We start from the raw sequence: 19,630 nt of genomic DNA, 5'->3' as shown, positions 1-19,630 counted from the left end.
TACACAGAATGGGAAAAGGGGGAAAACTCTCTGTGTTGTCTTTTTGACTTCACTAACAATTAGTGTCACAATGCGTGACTTGCGTGTAATTCTAATTAGCAGGCCTACCATAACTCACTGGGATGAGGTAGTGCCATTCTGTGGTACAGACATTACCTGTAAGGGGAGCGACCAATGCACTTTGTGAAAGAAGGTGGAATGTCTCCAATTGAAAGTACTCTCTTCTCTAAAGTGGACCAAGAATGATGTGTTACTTTATCTCTTATGGAACACCTTCTCATCTGTCACTTTCCACATTCAGGTAAATATAATAGACCTGTCACACTCTAACAGCTAGTACAGCGACTTCCTCTTTTCAAATGAGAAAACAAGGATGAGAGATCATGAATTTAAATTCTAACTTGGCTGGCACTAGCTCAATGAGACTACAAGAACCTCAACTCGGGACTGCAAAAATATTAGATCGCACATTCTACAGCCTTCAGAATTGCCATTGCTCCAGATTTTTAATGTTTATTTTGTCATTTGATGCGAAGTTCCAATGACAGGACAACTTACAACAGTAGCTCATAGTGCTTGACAGCAATAATTAAGTACATTTAACCAAAAGAGTCATTATCCCATAAGGGTAAAAAGGAAAAAAGACTCAGGAGCCCTAAAACCAAGATTTAACAGTGTCTCCGGAGGGAAGAAAGTTCCTACAGAGGCAATAGAAGGACCATAAATAGCTAGTAGCCGACTTTGTATTTCCGTCACTAGGTGTCGCTGTTGACTGAAAATAGGTTTCCCTGCGAAAGGAAAAACCCAGCTCCTCCTCCCGTCCCACATTTACATCTGAGGCAAATCAGGACACACCCGCACTGCCTGACGCAGGGCTCCAAATACAAAGACTTGGCAGCAGGGTCGGCTCCGCGTATTGATTTTCGGCCAAAATCTGGGATTTTATTGGTCAGCCGGCTCGGTTCGGATCGCATCGCATCGCATCCGCCATGGTCCGTCCGCGGCGAGAGGCGCTGGGCGCGGGGCAGCTGCTGCGCTGGGTTCTGCTCCAGGCGGCCTGGGCGGCGAGCGGCGGCCAGCTCCATTATTCCGTGCCGGAGGAAGCCGAGCCCGGCACGCTCGTGGGCCGCCTGGCCCAGGACGTGGGTCTGGAGGTGGCGGAGCTGGTGTCTCGGCGGTTGCGGGCGGTGGCCAAGGGCGGCAGAGACTGTTTCGAGGTAAATGCGCAGAGCGGCGCGTTGCTGGTGAAGTCGCGGCTGGACCGGGAAGAGCTGTGCGGGCCGAGCCCCCGGTGCGCCCTGGACCTGGAGGTGCTAGTGGACAAACCGCTGCGGCTGTTCCCCGTGGAGGTGGAGATACGGGACATCAATGACAACGCCCCTGTTTTTTCCTCAAACCAACAACATCTCAGTATTGCGGAATCACTGACGCTTCCAGACTCGCGGTTCCCTCTAGAGGGCGCGTCCGACGCAGATATTGGCACAAACTCGCTGCTCAGCTACACACTGAGCCCCAATGAACACTTCAGCCTAGACTTGCATAAGACTAACAAACACAGCGCATCCTTAGCATTAGTGTTAAAGAGAACACTTGATAGGGAGGAAATATCCGAGCACCGTTTACTGCTCACGGCCACCGACGGGGGCAAACCGGAGCTGACTGGCACAGCGCAGCTGGTGATCTCGGTGCTGGACGTCAATGACAACGCGCCGGTGTTTTCTCAAGCCGTGTATGAGGTCAGTTTACTGGAAAACACAACACTTGGGACGCTAGTCATCAAACTCAACGCCTCCGATTTGGATGAGGGGATTAATAAAGATATTGCTTATTCCTTTAGTGCTCTTGCTGGTCCCGAAATTACAGACGTGTTCAGTATCGATTCTCATACCGGGGAAATTAGAATCAACAGAGAATTGGATTTTGAAGACACTAATTTGTATGAAATTCAAATCGAAGCCATTGACAAAGGAACCCCACCTATGGTCGGACACTGCAAAGTGCTGGTGGAAGTGCTGGACGTGAACGACCACGCCCCCGAGCTGGCGGTGACTTCCCTGTCGCTGCCGGTGCCGGAGGACGCCCCCCCGGGGACAGTGGTGGCTCTTCTGAGCGTCTCGGACCGGGACTCGGGAGACAACGGCAAAGTCAGCTGCTCCATCTGGCCGGGCCTGCCCTTCCGCCTCGTGTCCACCTTTAAGAATTACCACTCGCTGGTGGTGGCGGAGGCGCTGGATCGGGAGCGCGTGGCTGAATACGAGGTCGTGGTGCGGGCCAGGGACCAAGGGGCCCCGCCTCTGTGGGCCAGCAGGCGGCTGGTGGTGCCGCTGTCGGACGTGAACGACAACGCGCCCGCGTTCCCGCAGGCCGTGTACACGGTGTTCGTGCGGGAGAACAACCCGGCCGGGGCCCCTGTGCTGAGCGTGTCGGCCTGGGACCCGGACTTGGGGGCGAACGGGCGGGTGAGCTACTGGGCGGTGGAGAGGCGCGTGGGCGAGCGGCCCCTGTCCAGCTACATCTCGGTGCACTCGGAGAGCGGGCAGGTGTCCGCCCTGCAGCCCCTGGACTACGAGGAGCTGCAGGTGCTGCAGTTCGAGGTGAGCGCGAGGGACGCGGGGCTGCCGGCCTTGTGCGGGAACGTGAGCGTGCAGCTCTTCGTGCTGGATGCCAATGACAACGCGCCCGTGGTGTCCCCGCCTGGGTCCGGGCGCGGCGCGCTGGGGCCCGAGCTGGTGCCGCTGTCGGCCGGCGCCGGGCACGTGGTGGGCAAGGTGCGAGCGGTGGACGCGGATTCCGGCTACAACGCCTGGCTGCGCTACGAGCTGCAGGAGCCGCGGGCGGCGGGGCCTTTCCGCGTGGGTGTGTACAGCGGGGAGATCAGCACGGCGCGGGCCTTGGAGGAGGCGGACGGCCCCAGCCGGAGCCTGGTGATCGTGGTGCGGGACCACGGGGAGCCGGCGCTGTCCGCGACCGCCACCGTGAGCCTGTCGCTGTCGGAGCGTGCCCAGGCGGTGGCCTGGGAGTCGGGGCCGCCGCGTGTGGGGAGCGCAGGGCCGGCGGGCGCCATGAACGTGTCTCTGATGATCGCCATTTGCTCGGTGTCCGGGCTGTTCGTGCTGGTGATTGTCCTGTACGTCGGGCTGCGCTGCCCGGGGGCCCCGGAAGTGACGTGCGGGCCCGGGAAAGGCCCGGGGGCGAGCGCGAGCGAAGCGGGGAGTTGGTCCTATTCGCAGCGCCAGAGCCGGCTGGTGTGTGTCGGGGAAGGCACCGTCCGGAGCGACCTGATGGTTTTCAGCCCCGTCTGCCCGAGCTCCGCGGAGAACGGGGAGGCAGGGAAGGGGCAGGGACTGACGCCAAATGCATCTGGCCAGGTGAGTTTCATCGGTTTGATTTCTAGTGTTGTGCCTTTCAAGAGATGTGAATTCGTTAATGTGTTTTGAGACAATTAATATGAAGAAGTTACATTCAGTTGTGTTCCGTTATAGGCCACTTTCCCGCTGCTTTAGATAGAGGAGAGTAGGTTCTGTATTATTAATGGGATTGAAGATAATTTGAAGAGTATGAAATACTAATAAGAAAACTTGGTGTGTACTAGAGTAGTTGTCCTTCCGTCCTCCACAGATGATCAGTTAGAGATAGTTCTGAGGAAGGCTCACGGATCTCTGTAATGGGCAATTACTGGAAATCCTGGCCTGGAAGTGGGGCCCGTGGCAGCTACGTGTTAGGTCATGTCATTAAAATGTCTGTGTTTCTAGCTCTTAGTGGAGTTTCGGTCTTTCAAAACTAACTGTAATTTTAAAATTTTCTAGATACACCTTTGATCTTTTATTGTTTCCTCAATAAATTCTTGGTATACTAGTTACTGTTACTCTCAATTGATAGGAAACTGAGATGTTGACACAGGTACTGTAAAAATATGAGTTGTAGAGATTTGTGATGACGATTGTATCTTTGAAGAAGCAGTAAGAATTACAACAGCGATTATTGTTATGAAGTTATCTTCCACTGTATAATATAAGCAACAGAGTAATTTTGAATTTCTGCATAGAGGTCAAATTGTGGAACAGGTTTAGAGTGCCAAACAACTTCATCAGAGAAATGTCAAGGGAAGAAATAGCTTTCAATGACAGTTTCTTGTTCTAAAAACAGTGAGTTGACCTATGGCACCGTAGAGACCAACAAATAAATATATAGTATCTCGAGTTTTTGTGGGCAACACCCACTTCTTAGATGAAATTATTTTGTGTTTCTTGTTTTGTTTGGAACTGGTAGTAGGTGATGTAACCAGACCAAATGTGAGCCAAACACTGGCTGACTTTCACACAACTACTGACCTTTAAAATATTGCAATTTAGGAGTCAATAATTATTTTGGAGGTGTCATTTATTTCAGAAAGATTAACTATTGTGACGTTGTCTCTGAAGGAATTCAAATGCTTTCAGAGATTCGGATTATGCTCTGAAATGTGCAGGATTCGTTCCCCTTGGTAATTGGTACAAAATGGCATAATAATGGTCCTGATCTTCTTTTTTAAATCAATTGAGTTATAAAGTGGAAAAAATGGAATGTGAAAGAAACATTTGCTGAAGAGGTTGCAAGTGGCAGTAATATGAAGATTATGAAGCTGTAATTAAGTATAGAGTGTCATTTAGAAACTGTATGGGATTTTGGTGCTTAAAAAGATAATGGAAAGTTTTAAGAAAGATAGCTGTGATTTCATAAACTAAAGGAAATTATTATTTTTGTATTCCTTCCTTCCTTCCTTCCTTCCTTCCTTCCTTCCTTCCTTCCACGGTAGGTATTAAAAACTGACCCTTGTTAAGAGAACATTCATATTTAAGCTTATATAGATGTTATAGGTAAACATATTTATTTTAAAAGTACCACTAAGGCATTCAGGTCATTATGGGAACACTGATATATTTTGGGTGAGGTAAAATTTAATGCCCTTAAAGTAAAAGGGATGTTTTTTCTTTTTAATCCACAGAAAACAAAATTTTTGAAGGGTCTTTCTACAGTCAATGATTGCAACTCTAGTTTAAGAGAATTTGCTAAATGAAAAAGTATCCCAAATCTTTCTTCTTCACTTTCATTGTCAGAATTGCTGTACTTTTATTAAAAAACACTCCTGTTTGTGAATAATTTCTGAAAATGATGTTGTGACAAACTGGGATTCTTCTGTAGTATTTTCATGAAGCCTATTGTGACGGCGCGTTGGGGGTTCCCCGTCTCCTGCACCCCGAAATGGCACAAACAGACTGCACCAGCCAGTGGAATTGAGGGTGGTTTATTGCCTCTCCAGGATACAGCATAGCACAGATGTAATCTGGTCACAGGAACTGGGCTAGGATGCCTCAGGCCCCCTTGAGATGGGGGAGACTGGGCCCCTAAACTCCAGCTCCTCTCCCTAGGCTGTCTCATCCATGCCCTCCGACAGCCAGCAACCAACTCCCTCACTTCCAGCCCTGCCCCCCAGCCAAGGCAGCATTCCACCTTCCTTTGTTCCTCTCCATGGGGGGTGTCTGGCCACTGGTTTGCATAGTGACTCATCCTGTTTTGCTGGGTCGTGGTACCCACGGCAGCCAGTGGGGGTTCCCCCAGAGCCAGCAGCATAGAAACCAGCCAGGTACCCCCACTACGTCACAGTTCTCCCCCCTCCGAGAGCGAACTGAGCAGGGTCACTCCGCTCGTGACCTAGGGAAGTTCGGGTCCTCTGCGTGGGAACCCGCCCTGGGGACATGGGTGCTCCCCTTGACTCGGGCCGGCCGTGGCGAGGCCCCACATGAGCTGGCTTCCCTCTGTCCACTCGCCGCCCCGCTCCAGGGTGACTGGCCCAGGCCTGTCCTCGGGGGTCACACCCACCCTTCCGCTGGCCTTGATCTCTGGCCGGGGTCTCTCGGGCCAGGGCCATGAGCCCAGTGAGCTTCCACCCCCGATGCTCCATCCAGGGAGGACTTCCCCTCCCATAACTCTCTCAGCAAGCCCAGAGGGTCCTCTATCTGGGGTAGAGACCCCCAAGCCGCGTTCCTCCTGTCTTGGGCCTTCCCGCCCCTCTGGCAGGAGTCACAGGACCGGCAGTACCGCTGCACGGCTGTAAAGATTCCCGGCCAATAGAAGTGCTGGAGCAGCTTCAGCCGGGTGCTCCGGATCCCCCGGTGGCCCCCAACGGGGACATCGTGGGCCAAATACAGCAGCTTGAGGCGATACTTTCGGGGGACGACCAGCTGCCGCTGGACACCCCATGCCCTCGCCTTCCTGGGGGGGAGCCACTCACGGAACAGGAGCCCACGCTCCCGCAGGAATCTCTCCTGGCCACCTCTCCCCCGGGGCTGAGCTGCATGGAGGCCAGCCTGGTCCCTCAGCCTCTGCAAGGAGGGGTCTGCCTGCACCTCAGCCTGGAATTCAGCTGCTGAGGCAGGGATCAGGACCTGTCCCCCACCTCTGCCTAGGTCCGGAGTCCCAGCCTGGCTGGACCCCGTGTCCACTGGGATGGGACCCTGAGGACGCTGCCAGGAGTCCTTCCCTGGACCCAGGTTGTCAGCCCCCCGCTGGCTCTGGCTCCGGGTAGTGACTAGAGCCCGCTGGGATTCATGGGGCCACTCCTCTAGGTCGTTCCCCATCAGCACCTCGGTGGGCAAGTGCGGGTGCACCCCCACTTCCTTGAGGCCTTCCTTCGCCCCCCATTTCAGATGCACCCTGGCTACAGGCACCTTAAACGGGGACCCGTCTATGCCCTTCAGGGTCAGCTGCGCGTGGGGTAGTATCCGCTCCTGGGCCACTATGTCAGATCGGGCCAGAGTCACCTCCGCCCCCGTGTCCCAGAAGCCCGTCACCTTCCTACCATCCACCTCCAGGGGTATGAGGCACTCGCTCCGCAGGGGCCGTCCTGCCCCCACCCGGTACACGGAGGAATCCGCCTCCTGAGAATCAGACCTCCCAGGGGAGGTGCACTGAGCATCCTTCCCCTCTCTCTGAGCTGAGGTTTGCCTGCCAGCCCCTGCCTCTGGGGCAGCCTGCTCTTCCTCCCGCCCCAGCCAGTTAACCCTGGACAGTCCCCGGTCCTGGGACCTGGTGCACTGAGCCCTCTTGTGGCCTTTTTGCCCACAGCGATGGCAAGTTAGGATTTGGGCTGTCTCTGTCCAGGCCCTGGCTGGTTCTCTGGGGCGCAGACGACCTGTTCCTTGGTCTCGCCCCGTAGTTGACTCCCTCCGTCGCTCAGCCGAGATCCGGTCTCTGCGCGGTTCCCTTTCTCTCCGGGACTCCCGTTCACACCCGGACCGGCTCTCCGTGAACTCATCCGCCAGTCTCCCGGCCTCCTGGGGGTTCTCTGGTCTCCGGTCCTTGAGCCACAGCCTCAGTTTGGGTGGGCACGCTTCATAGAACTGCTCCATCATGACCAGCTTGAGCAGCTCCTCTGCGGTCTGGGCTCCGACTCCAGACACCCACTTGCGGCAGTATTGCGCCAGGCGGGAGGCCAGGTCCACATAGGTCTCCCGTGGCCCTTTCTGTACCCCCCGGAACTTCTTCCTGTACATCTCGGGGGTCAGCCCGAACTTGTGCAGCAGGGCCTCCTTGACTCGCTTGTAATCCCCGGGCTGTAGGTCCTCCAGCTGACTGAGCACTCCGGCCGCCTCCTGGCTCAGTGCGGGGATGAGCTCCTGCAGCCAGTCAGCTGGGGGAACCCGTTGCAGTCCACAGGCCCTCTCAAAGGAGCTGAGGAACCCGTCTATGTCACCCATGTCCTTCAATTGGGCCACCACGAGCCTCTCCAAGTGGCTGGCAGCCCTGGGACCTTGGGGCCCATCCGCACTTGGCGCAGCCGGTGCCCCGCCGGTTCTCCGCTCTGCCATGGCCAGCTCATGCTGCCGCTGCCTCTCTCGATCTTGGCGCTCCTTCTCTCGGTCCTCTACTTCCAATTCCCTGATCCGCAGCTGGATCTCCAGCCGCCGCAGCTCCGCTGGGCTGGCCCCTGCCCTAGATGGGCTACGGCTTGCAGGCCTCCCGGGAGACGCTGTCTCATCTCTCCGGTGGGTTCCAGCGCTCCTCCCCCTCTCTGAGCCTGACACACTCTCAGGGGGGGTCTGGCTGCTTCCCCTGGGGACAAGATCCTGGCCCTGTGGCTGGTCATTCTCTTCCAGCTGGGTAATCAGCTGGGCCTTGGTTGCTTTCCGCACAGGCAAGCCCCTCTCTCTGCACAGCCCCACCAGCTCTGCCTTCAAGAGTCGGGCGTAGGCCATCTGCCCGCTGGGCCCCTCGGTGCAGACTCACCAGTCTAGTGCTGCAGCGCCCCACGATTCCCAGGAACCGCTTCGCTCTGTCTCCAGCACGCCTGGCTCCAGGGCTCTTGCTTCTACAGCGCCTTGTCGCTCACCGCTGGGAGCTCCATCCACGGGGTGCAGTGCATCCCGCTCCTGACACCAGTGTGACGGCGCGTTGGGGGTTCCCCGTCTCCTGCACCCCGAAATGGCACAAACAGACTGCACCAGCCAGTGGAATTGAGGGTGGTTTATTGCCTCTCCAGGATACAGCATAGCACAGATGTAATCTGGTCACAGGAACTGGGCTAGGATGCCTCAGGCCCCCTTGAGATGGGGGAGACTGGGCCCCTAAACTCCAGCTCCTCTCCCTATGCTGTCTCATCCATGCCCTCCGACAGCCAGCAACCAACTCCCTCACTTCCAGCCCTGCCCCCCAGCCAAGGCAGCATTCCACCTTCCTTTGTTCCTCTCCAGTGGGTGCAAATGGGTCTTGGAACAGGGTAGGAGATATGAGATTCATGTTTCCCTGCTGTCTTAGTTGGGTTAGTTCTATGGGTCCTGAAAAAATTGCTTGAAACTGACTCATATCAACAGAGGGTCCAGAAAGACCATGGAAATCAGGACCAGGCAGAAAATCAGGGCTCAGACAGGTAGGAAGGATTCACAGTAGCAGCCAGTCTGGAATTCATCTAGTTGTCCAGACAATTTCCTGTGTCTGTTTGTGGTTTAGTTAGCTGGAGCATCCCATCCAAGTAAGGTGGCTATCTCCCGAAGTCAGAATCTTTGTGGGTAGGAGCCTTTGCAATCTAGATCGCCATTGCCTCCTTTTTCTACTTAGTCAGGTGAGTTGGTGGTTGGTAGCCTTGTTGTGAGGATTGTGTAAGGAAATCCGGGCTGAAGTTCAAGAACTGTGATTGACTGCATAGATTTTCATGACCACGTTAAAGCATAGCGGCATCATCTTATAATAACACTTTGTGATATATCCTGTTAGAAAAGCAAATTATAGAGAAAGCATTGGGTGTGTCTGGTGCATTTTTCTTTTTCTTTTTACAACAGTGGTCTGGAAGATCAGTAGATCAGAAATAGAGCATTGAAAGTTAAGGCTGGATATAAATATTGTTATACATTGAACTAAGACAAGCCACACAACCCAGTCAAAAGCCTTCTGAGCATGAAAGATGGTGAAAACGTTGCTTGACATTTTGCTGTCCAGTGGTGATCAGAAAAGCAGCTCCCAGTTATAAGTACAAATGTATATGGATATATTTATTTGTATATTACTTTTCCCATTCTAATAGTGTGTGTCAAACTGTTTTCCAGAGGCTACCAACCTCACTGCAGTATGAGAAAACAGGGCACCAACTTTAAACTGAGTTCTGTGCTTCAATTTAACTGACCAGTTATCAAGTGTCAACTCCTCAGGCACTACAACTGCCTTAATATGGAGTCTAATCTGTCTTTCCACCCAGATAAACTTACATTTGGGTTACATTATTCCTTACACCAAAGATTCTTAGCTTACTTCCAGTCATGAGGAATCACTCACTGACTGCAGGTCAATTGAACCTTATATGAATTTCATATAAAAACATAATTTATAGCCAACCCTATAATAAACTATGTGAATATTTATTTAGAAAAATAAATAAGAGCCTTGTTTTCAAGGTTAAAGCAGGTAAACACATATACATACAAATGAGTGCCACGTTTAAATTTCAATCTAATAATAGAAGCTTCTGTAATGAGCAAACTCTTTATGTCCTTTAGGGCTAACCCAGGCTAAGCACTGGGGATATTTTGCTCATCCTTGCATCTCCAAGTGCAAGCAGCATAAAGATACAGTTCCTTTTTATTAGGTTTTTTTTTAAATCTCTTCTCTTCTTCTGCTTTAAGTGTAAATTTAGATAATGGGAGGAATTCACTTGTGCCTTTTCTCTTCATTGGTGAGAAAAGGAGGAGAAGAGGGGAGAAGGAAGGATGGAAAGGCAGGGTGGAGTAGATCAATTAAAACAATGATTTGTTCTCTTCCATACTAGTTCAGCTGGTGTTCATGGGCTTTTATCCCAAATGGGAAATCTCTACCCTCCTACTAGAGCCTAGTCCTTCACATCAGTTAGTGCTTCTTTCATGTCTTGTGATTTACAGTTATAGAGGCTTACAATGCAAATTTTCAAATATTACCTTCCATTATGGGTGATTGGGAGGTTTAAAGTGGGATTACTTCTTTCAGGAAGGTACAAGCATTCAATAAAGTCTAAACAATAAGTACATGATTATAATACTAATATCTGTCATAATAATGCTAACACACAGGTGAGTTTGATTCCAATTATGTGTTTGTCAGTATTCAGGTGATGCAGGGGGACAATAAATCACAGTATAGACAGAGCCATTACGTTAGTGACATTCATCAAAGAAGGTGGGAGTTAAAACTATTAGAAACTTTCTCTTTTGTAGGCAGCAAGATGAGCTGTAGCATTTATTAGTTTGATTTTTATTTCTTTAATTTTCAGTAGTAGGTATCAACCCAGTTAACAGAACTGAGATATCTGTTATTACTTGCAATTGTTTAGGGAAAATGTCCCAAAAGTTACTCCCTGGAAGGCTCTGCCACATCCTTCATGCATTTTAGTTTATCTTGATGTAGACAGTTTAAACACCATTTGTTTCCCCATTTCTTATTTATTTCTTCTGTTTCCTTTGATAATACACGTGTGTTATATTTCACCAATGGTAGTTCATTATGTTGCTTATTTTAATTCAGTATGTGGGATTACTGATTTATTTAAAGGATAAACTTGCCTATTTACAAAGTTTTTAATAATCCTTCTATATCTGTGACCTAGCTTCTTAGGATCCTGGAGATTTTCCTCTGGTCAAGTCAATAAGTCAGGGACTCTATGGCATCTCCTGATTTTTGAAATAAGGAAACATTGGAAATTACCCAATGAGGAAGAAAATGTGTGATAGGCTCTGTACAAACAACTCATTAATGATAGTCCTTGCCACAGAGAGCTCGCAATATCAAATGAAGTTTCCAGTCTGAAAGACTAAAGCCTCTAAGAGCTAGAAAAAATAACCAATTTCTAATTTCATAAACTACAGTATATACCATACTTTTACATTTGCTGTGCGCACTGACCTAGCATATATGGGATAGACTCCAGTCTTCTGGCAAGGTGAGGATCCTGTTCCCTCCTAGAAATTTAAACAAGTTTCCTGCAATAGTTTTTGGGTGGTGGATTTTCTGGGTCTTTTTAGATCAATGGCAGCACTTGTGGCCTTTATAGAGATTTAATTCAAAAGGTAGGCCATAGGAACAAGTTATTGCCTCTTTCCATTTCTGGTAAATGCAGTAGAGTTTCTGGCTTTGTCTTGTATGTCATCTGTTTGATACACACTTTCAAATAATTATCCTGGGTCAGGCTGAGCCTTATTCCCATTGTGAGGCTTTTCTGGATTCAAGCTTTCAAAACCATAAAGTGAAGTGAGATCCCATTAGCCCCGCCTGGCAGGCCTTGGTGCCCTTCCCTGGATTTCAGATAGATGTAAAAGTCCTGTCATTCTCTCTCAGCTTGTACAGTGACTTCTTCTTTTCCTTGGAGGAGATCATAAATGTACACACTAACTTGGCTGGCACTAGCTCAATGAGACTACAAGAGCCTCAAGTCGGGGACTAAAAAAAATAATATTAGATCGCACATACTACAGCCTTCAGAATTGCCATTGCTCCAGACTTACAATGTTTATTTTGTCATTTGATGCGAAGTTCCGATGACAGGACAACTTACAACAGTAGCTCATAGTGCTTGACAGCAATAATTAAGTACATTTAAACAAAAGAGTCCTTCTCTCATGAGGGTAAAAAGGAAAAAAGACCGAGGAGTTATTGTGAGAGCCCTAAAACCAAAGCATAACAGTGTCTCCGGAGAGAGGAAAGCTCCTACAGATTCAATAGAAGGACCATAAATAGCTAGTAGCCGACTTTGTATTTCCGTCGCTAGGTGTCGCTGTTGACTGAAAATAGGTTTCCCTGCGAAAGGAAAAACCCAGCTCCTCCTCCCGTCCCACATTTACATCGGAGGAAATCAGGACCCACCCGCACTGCCTGACGCAGGGCTCCAAATACAAAGACTTGGAAGCAGAGTCTGTTCTGCATATTTATTTTCGGCCAAAACCTGGGATTTTATTGGTCAGCTGGCTCAGTTCGGATCGCATCCGCCATGGCCCTTCTGCGGCGAGAGGCGCTGGGCGCGGGGCAGCTGCTGCGCTGGGTTCTGCTCCAGGCGGCCTGGGCGGCGGGCGGCGGCCAGCTCCATTATTCCGTGCCGGAGGAAGCCGAGCCCGGCACGCTCGTGGGCCGCCTGGCCCAGGACGTGGGTCTGGAGGTGGCGGAGCTGGTGTCTCGGCGGTTGCGGGCGGTGGCCAAGGGCGGCAGAGACTGTTTCGAGGTAAATGCGCAGAGCGGCGCGTTGCTGGTGAAGTCGCGGCTGGACCGGGAAGAGCTGTGCGGGCCGAGCCCCCGGTGCGCCCTGGACCTGGAGGTGCTAGTGGACAAACCGCTGCGGCTGTTCCCCGTGGAGGTGGAGATACGGGACATCAATGACAACGCCCCGGCGTTCGCTGTAAGCAAAGAAAATCTGTTTATCTTAGAATCCAGACCTCCCGAGTCGCGGTTCCCGCTAGAGGGCGCGTCTGACGCAGATATTGGCACAAACTCGCTGCTCAGCTACACACTGAGCCCCAGTGACTATTTCAGTCTAGACGTACAATGGAAAAACGAGAAAAGCAAATCGGTTGAGCTGGTGCTAAAGAAGCCCCTGGACCGAGAGCAAACCCCCGAGCACCGTTTATTGCTCACGGCCACCGACGGGGGCAAACCGGAGCTGACGGGCACAGCGCAGCTGGTGATCTCGGTGCTGGACGTGAATGACAACGCGCCGGTGTTTAACCAGTCGGTCTACGAAGTAACAGTATCAGAAAACGCAGCTAATGGGACATTCGTGGTCAAACTCAGCGCCACCGACATGGATGAAGGGACTAACCGGAACATTTCCTATTCGTTTGGTAACTTTGTGCCCCCCAACGTCAGAGCCGTGTTCAGCCTCAATCCTGATACCGGTGAAATCAACGTGAAAGGACACCTGGACTATGAACTCGCCCATTACTATGAAATCCGAGTTGAAGCTCACGATAAAGGCCACCAGCCGTTGACGGGACAGTGCAGTGTTTTGCTGCACGTTTTAGACGTGAACGACCACGCCCCCGAGCTGGCGGTGACTTCCCTGTCGCTGCCGGTGCCGGAGGACGCCCCCCCGGGGACAGTGGTGGCTCTTCTGAGCGTCTCGGACCGGGACTCGGGAGACAACGGTAAAGTCAGCTGCTCCATCGGGCCGGGCCTGCCCTTCCGCCTCGTGTCCACCTTTAAGAATTACCACTCGCTGGTGGTGGCGGAGGCGCTGGATCGGGAGCGCGTGGCTGAATACGAGGTCGTGGTGCGGGCCAGGGACCAAGGGGCCCCGCCTCTGTGGGCCAGCAGGCGGCTGGTGGTGCCGCTGTCGGACGTGAACGACAACGCGCCCGCGTTCCCGCAGGCCGTGTACACGGTGTTCGTGCGGGAGAACAACCCGGCCGGGGCCCCTGTGCTGAGCGTGTCGGCCTGGGACCCGGACTTGGGGGCGAACGGGCGGGTGAGCTACTGGGCGGTGGAGAGGCGCGTGGGCGAGCGGCCCCTGTCCAGCTACATCTCGGTGCACTCGGAGAGCGGGCAGGTGTCCGCCCTGCAGCCCCTGGACTACGAGGAGCTGCAGGTGCTGCAGTTCGAGGTGAGCGCGAGGGACGCGGGGCTGCCGGCCTTGTGCGGGAACGTGAGCGTGCAGCTCTTCGTGCTGGATGCCAATGACAACGCGCCCGTGGTGTCCCCGCCTGGGTCCGGGCGCGGCGCGCTGGGGCCCGAGCTGGTGCCGCTGTCGGCCGGCGCCGGGCACGTGGTGGGCAAGGTGCGAGCGGTGGACGCGGATTCCGGCTACAACGCCTGGCTGCGCTACGAGCTGCAGGAGCCGCGGGCGGCGGGGCCTTTCCGCGTGGGTGTGTACAGCGGGGAGATCAGCACGGCGCGGGCCTTGGAGGAGGCGGACGGCCCCAGCCGGAGCCTGGTGATCGTGGTGCGGGACCACGGGGAGCCGGCGCTGTCCGCGACCGCCACCGTGAGCCTGTCGCTGTCGGAGCGTGCCCAGGCGGTGGCCTGGGAGTCGGGGCCGCCGCGTGCGGGGAGCGCAGGGCCGGCGGGCGCCATGAACGTGTCTCTGATGATCGCCATTTGCTCGGTGTCCGGGCTGTTCGTGCTGGTGATTGTCCTGTACGTCGGGCTGCGCTGCCCGGGGGCCCCGGAAGTGACGTGCGGGCCCGGGAAAGGCCCGGGGGCGAGCGCGAGCGAAGCGGGGAGTTGGTCCTATTCGCAGCGCCAGAGCCGGCTGGTGTGTGTCGGGGAAGGCACCGTCCGGAGCGACCTGATGGTTTTCAGCCCCGTCTGCCTGAGCTCCGCGGAGAACGGGGAGGCAGGGAAGGGGCAGCGGCTGACACCAAATGCATCTGGCCAGGTGAGTTTTTCTTAAATCTCTTCTATATTTTTGTAATCAAGTATTTTGAGATCCTAATGTGTGTTGTAATGATTGTTTTCCATTACAAGGTGCATATGGAATAGGAGAATAGGTGAAGCCCGGGGGTGTTGCTTTGGTAGACTAGTTGATGAGGACCGTGACTGTATTTTAATTGCAGTGGAAGTTCGTTTTGGGAAATGAAATGTTGGGGTTACACGCGCGGTATCCGGACTGGTGCCCTTTTGTGTGGGACCTTGTCTGGGAAGTTGACCAGTTATAGATGTTGCTCAGGGATCTGATAATGGGCAGGAATAACCTCACTGTGTGAAACCCAAAACTAACCCCTGGCATTTTGTTGTTGGCTAATGCGCATAACAGCTGGGTCTGCTATCCCCTTTAGTTATACTTTATTACAGTGTCTCGCAACCTTTGCAGACTATTGCAGCCTTTCAGGAGCCCGATTTGTTTTGCCTCTTCCCGCCCCCTCCTGCAGTCTTAGCCGTAGAAACTACTTCCTTACAACGTCAGACAGAGCAATGCAAGTGTCACTGCACCCTCCTCCTGAATAGGTTCTTATCTCCTCGTTTGTACCACATCATTCCAAAACAAATCAGTTGGAAGATAAACATAGTACTGACATTGCACAGCATATGGAGCGCTATAAAGAGGTCACTAGTGCTTTCTATGGAGCGTTGTAAAATTAGGCAAGTATCTGGAGAAGTTGATGTACCTCAAAGAAGGTCTCTGTATCCCAGGCTGTATGTGCAATCCTGGCTGACAACCCTCGTTTTGTTAATTTAAAACCATAACATTATTTTAGATATATCTAGATAAATCTAATCCTTTTTGTGTCCCAGTAAACTCTGTGTCTCTGTAATGTCTCCTGGTAGAGAGTTCATGAGGTGAATGAATCCTGGTGAAAAACTTTGCTTTCTTTTTTACAGTTTACAGTTAGTTCCTCCTCAGTTTTATTGAATGCCCCCTAATTACTATATGAGGAGAAATGGGAAACCAGAGTATGTTACTGTCCTTGCTCTGTGCCATTCATTGTTATGGTTCTATCATGCCACCTCTACATAGCCCGGCCATATAAAACTGATTTGCCTGAGGCTTAAAGTAACCCTGCGATCTACTCCCCCACATGCTCAGAGGCAGCAGCGGAACAGTGGAAATCCTATCAAACTATCAGGACTGAACCTTGGAAGGGCAGCAAAGTGTTTCTCAACCATGCTGAGGTAAATGGCATCGATTGCTGAAAGGACAGAGCATCCCAAGTCACTTTGCTCAAGGAAAGTTTGATACTTCTTTGGAGATAGGGACATAATGCAAAATGACCTTAGCAAGTTAGAGAAATGGTCAGAGGTAAACAGGATGAAGTTTAATAAAGAGAAATGCAAAGTGCTCCACTTAGGAAGGAACAATCAGTTCCATACATACAAGATGGGAAGCGACTGTCTAGGAAGGAGCATGGCGGAAAGGGATCTAGGGGTCATAGTGGACCACAAGTTGAATATGAGACAACAGTGTGATGCTGTTGCAAAAAAAGCAAATATGATTCTAGGTTGTATCAACAGGTGTGTTGTAAGCAAAACTCGTGAAGTCATTCTGCCGCTCTACTCTGCACTAGTTAGGCCTCAGCTGGAGTACTGTGTCCAGTTCTGGGCGCCACATTTCAAGAAAGATGTGGAGAAATTGGAAAGGGTACAGAGAAGAGCGACAAGAATGATTAAAGGTTTAGAGAACATGACCTATGAAGCCAGGCTTCATGAACTGGGCTTGTTTAGTTTGGAAAAAAGAAGATTAAGGGGGGACATGATAGCGGTTTTCAAATATCTAAAAGGGTGTCACAAGGAGGAAGGCGAAAATTTGTTCCTCTTGGTTTCTGAGGACAGGACAAGGAGTAATGGGCTTAAAGTGCAGCAGGGGAGGTTTAGATTGGACATTAGGAAAAAATTCCTAACTGTCAGGGTGGTCAAATATTGGAATAAATTGCCAAGGGAGGTGGTGGAATCTCCCTCTCTGGAGATATTTAAGAACAGGTTAGATAGACATCTGCCAGGGATGGTGTAGACGGAGCTTGATCCTGCCTTGAGGGCGGGGGGCTGGACTCGATGACCTCTCGAGGTCCCTTCCAGTCCTATTATTCTATGATTCTATGATTCTAAAGGAGAATGACACTGCTGGTAAAAACTGAAATATATTGGCTTTGGCTGAATTGCCTATAACTGTGCCATTGGCCAAGGTCTACCCCAGTACAAGAATTATAAAGGAGTTGCTGTTAATATTGGGAATTTCCATCCCACTGATGTTTTAACTGGTAATGATATTTTAGCCATGCCTAGGCAAGCCTCAACTCAGTCAGAAGGAGTATGGCTTTGACTTACCTGGCTTGTGTATAGACAACAAGGAGGGCATTGGGGGTGTGTGTGTGGGGGGGAGTAATGCCCCAGTCCTTTGTCAGCTGAATGTAACAGTTTGTCCCTGGAGGAGGGGTTTGGTGATAAACCCTAGTCTGCTTTTAACGGAAGTGAGACTCACAAGGAATTTGCAGGGACCCAACATGCTGATCCTTCCCTGGACAAGGAGAAGGATGAGGCTCAGAGTTCAACTCCTTCCCGGGAAGAAAGGGGCAGATTTATTTTCTAGAAAGAGGCTTATTGTACAAGGAAGCTCCCATAGGTATGTCTACACTGCAATGCCATTTTGTCATATCTGAGTATCCCGAAATAGCCCCCCCACGTCTTCACAGCAAGCCTGTTATTTTGGGCTTGCTATTCCTACGTCCCTGTAAACCTCATTCTATAGGAGTAAGGGACGTTTCAGAATAGCACTTTATTTTGAAATAGCATCCGGTGTTGCTCAAATTGCGTATCTTATTTTGAGTTACGGTGCAGTGTAGTCGCACCCATAGTGAAACCCTGCTGAGATTTACAAGTGGGTATTGATGCCTGGTGAGTGCTAGATAGAGGTGATGAAGGTAGCTCATGATTGTCCCTTTGCCGGAGGCTGAGGAGTGGAGAGAATCCTGTGATAGGCCGAAGCAAAATTTCCACACAGACGTTTGAGATGGTGAAAGATTATGATGATATTTGTGCTTTGTCAAAAGAGTTAGGGGTTAAAGGAACCCATCAAGACACCCTTGCAGCCTGTGCCCATCACTGAGGCAGTGTTTGTCAGAGTGTTGGTAGATATTGTGGGACCCAGATCTAGACCTTCTAGGAATGGGAAGAAATATAATGTGTGATGGGTTCTGCCAGCAAGTATCCTTCAGCCACAGCTCCATCTAATATAGACTGCTGCCCTAATTGCTTTTCTGGCAGACTAGGTTTTCCCAGAGAAATTTTGTCAGGCAATGGTCCAAAGGCCATGTCTTTAGGTCTCAAGCAATTTGTGAGTTGTGTTGACTGCAGCTTATAGAAGCCTCCCCCTATCATCCAGAAACCAACTATCTAGAAGAAAGAGTCAATGGAAAATTGAAGTTCATATTGAGAATGTACATTGCTTGATGAGGGAATGACAGGGGTGTGTGAATCCCTTCTTTGTTACTCATTACAGATGTACAGTCCAATCATGTACGGTGTGGGTCTCCTTTGATCTCCTTTAAGGGGGTCAGGTAAGATGCCTCAGTGTACATTGAGAGCCATGGGAGGGCTGTAAAGAAGTGCAGAGATGCCTGTGGAGGACCATGTCACTCCTTTTAAAGCAAAATACAGGACAATGTAGCACTTTAAAGACTAACAAGATGGTTTATTAGATGATGAGCTTTCGTGGGCCAGACCCACTTCCTCAGATCAAATAGTGGAAGAAAATAGTCACAACCATATATACCAAAGGATACAATTTAAAAAAATGTAACAAATATGAAAAGGACAAATCACATTGCAGAACAGGAGGGGGATGCGGGGGGGGGGGGGTAGGGGGGAGGAAGGAAGGTAAGTGTCTGTGAATTGATGATATTAGAGGTAGGGAGAGTGGGATGTTTGTGAGTTAATGGTATTAGAGGTGATAATTGGGGAAACTATCTTGGTAATGGGTGAGAGAGTTCAAATAACCTCCCCAATAATACCATCCTTGCCACCATGGATGTAGAAGCTCTATATCCCAACATCCCACATGAAGACGGATTACAAGCAATTAGAAACACTATCCCAGAGGACACTACTGCCAACCTGACAGCAGACCTATGTAACTTTGTTCTCACCCACAATTATTTCCAGTTTGAGAACAACTTATACCTCCAGATCAGCGGCACAGCCATGGGTACACGCATGGCCCCACAGTATGCTAACATCTTTATGGCTGACCTAGAACAACGTTTCCTCAACTCCCGTCCCCTTTCACCCCTCCTCTACCTACGGTACATCGATGACATCTTTATGATCTGGACTCATGGCCAAGAAACACTGGAGATATTCCACAGAGATTTCAACAACCTACACCCCACCATCAACCTCAGCCTGGACCGTTCTACACGAGAGATCCACTTCCTGGACACCACTGTACAAATCAACAATGGAAAATTAGACACCACTCTCTACAGAAAACCCACCGACTCATACAGTTACCTACATGCATCCAGCTCCCATCCAGAACACACCACACGATCCATCGTCTATAGCCAAGCCCTTCGATACAACCGCATCTGCTCTAATCCCACTGACAGGGACCAGAAGCTTCAGGATCTCTACCAAGCATTTATAAACCTCAACTACCCACCCAGAGAAATAAAAAAGCAAATTGAAAGAGCCAGACGAATACCTAGAAACCATCTAC

At 50.9% G+C, this 19,630-nt stretch overlaps 1 protein-coding gene across 2 annotated transcripts in view; it reads left to right on the top strand.

The window, feature by feature from the left end:
• The first annotated feature begins 540 nt into the window (after positions 1 to 540).
• The window catches only part of LOC102444260 (protocadherin alpha-C2), a 175,606-nt gene continuing 156,516 nt past the window's right edge, over positions 541 to 19,630 (top strand). Inside the window, exon 1 of one of the 2 annotated variants that reach the window (XM_075900038.1) lies at positions 541 to 3,368. In XM_075900038.1, the coding sequence (XP_075756153.1) occupies positions 990 to 3,368 (2,379 nt within the window). In that variant the 5' untranslated portion in view covers positions 541 to 989. Of the gene's footprint in view, positions 3,369 to 11,904; positions 14,858 to 19,630 lie in introns of those variants that run through there. The other variant, XM_014579523.3, reaches the window with a different exon arrangement.

This window comes from Pelodiscus sinensis, chromosome 17, assembly GCF_049634645.1.
Source record: "Pelodiscus sinensis isolate JC-2024 chromosome 17, ASM4963464v1, whole genome shotgun sequence".
NCBI classification, from domain to species: domain Eukaryota; kingdom Metazoa; phylum Chordata; order Testudines; family Trionychidae; genus Pelodiscus; species Pelodiscus sinensis.
Note: the sequence above shows the minus strand (reverse complement) of the source record. Positions and strands in the feature narration are given on the sequence as shown.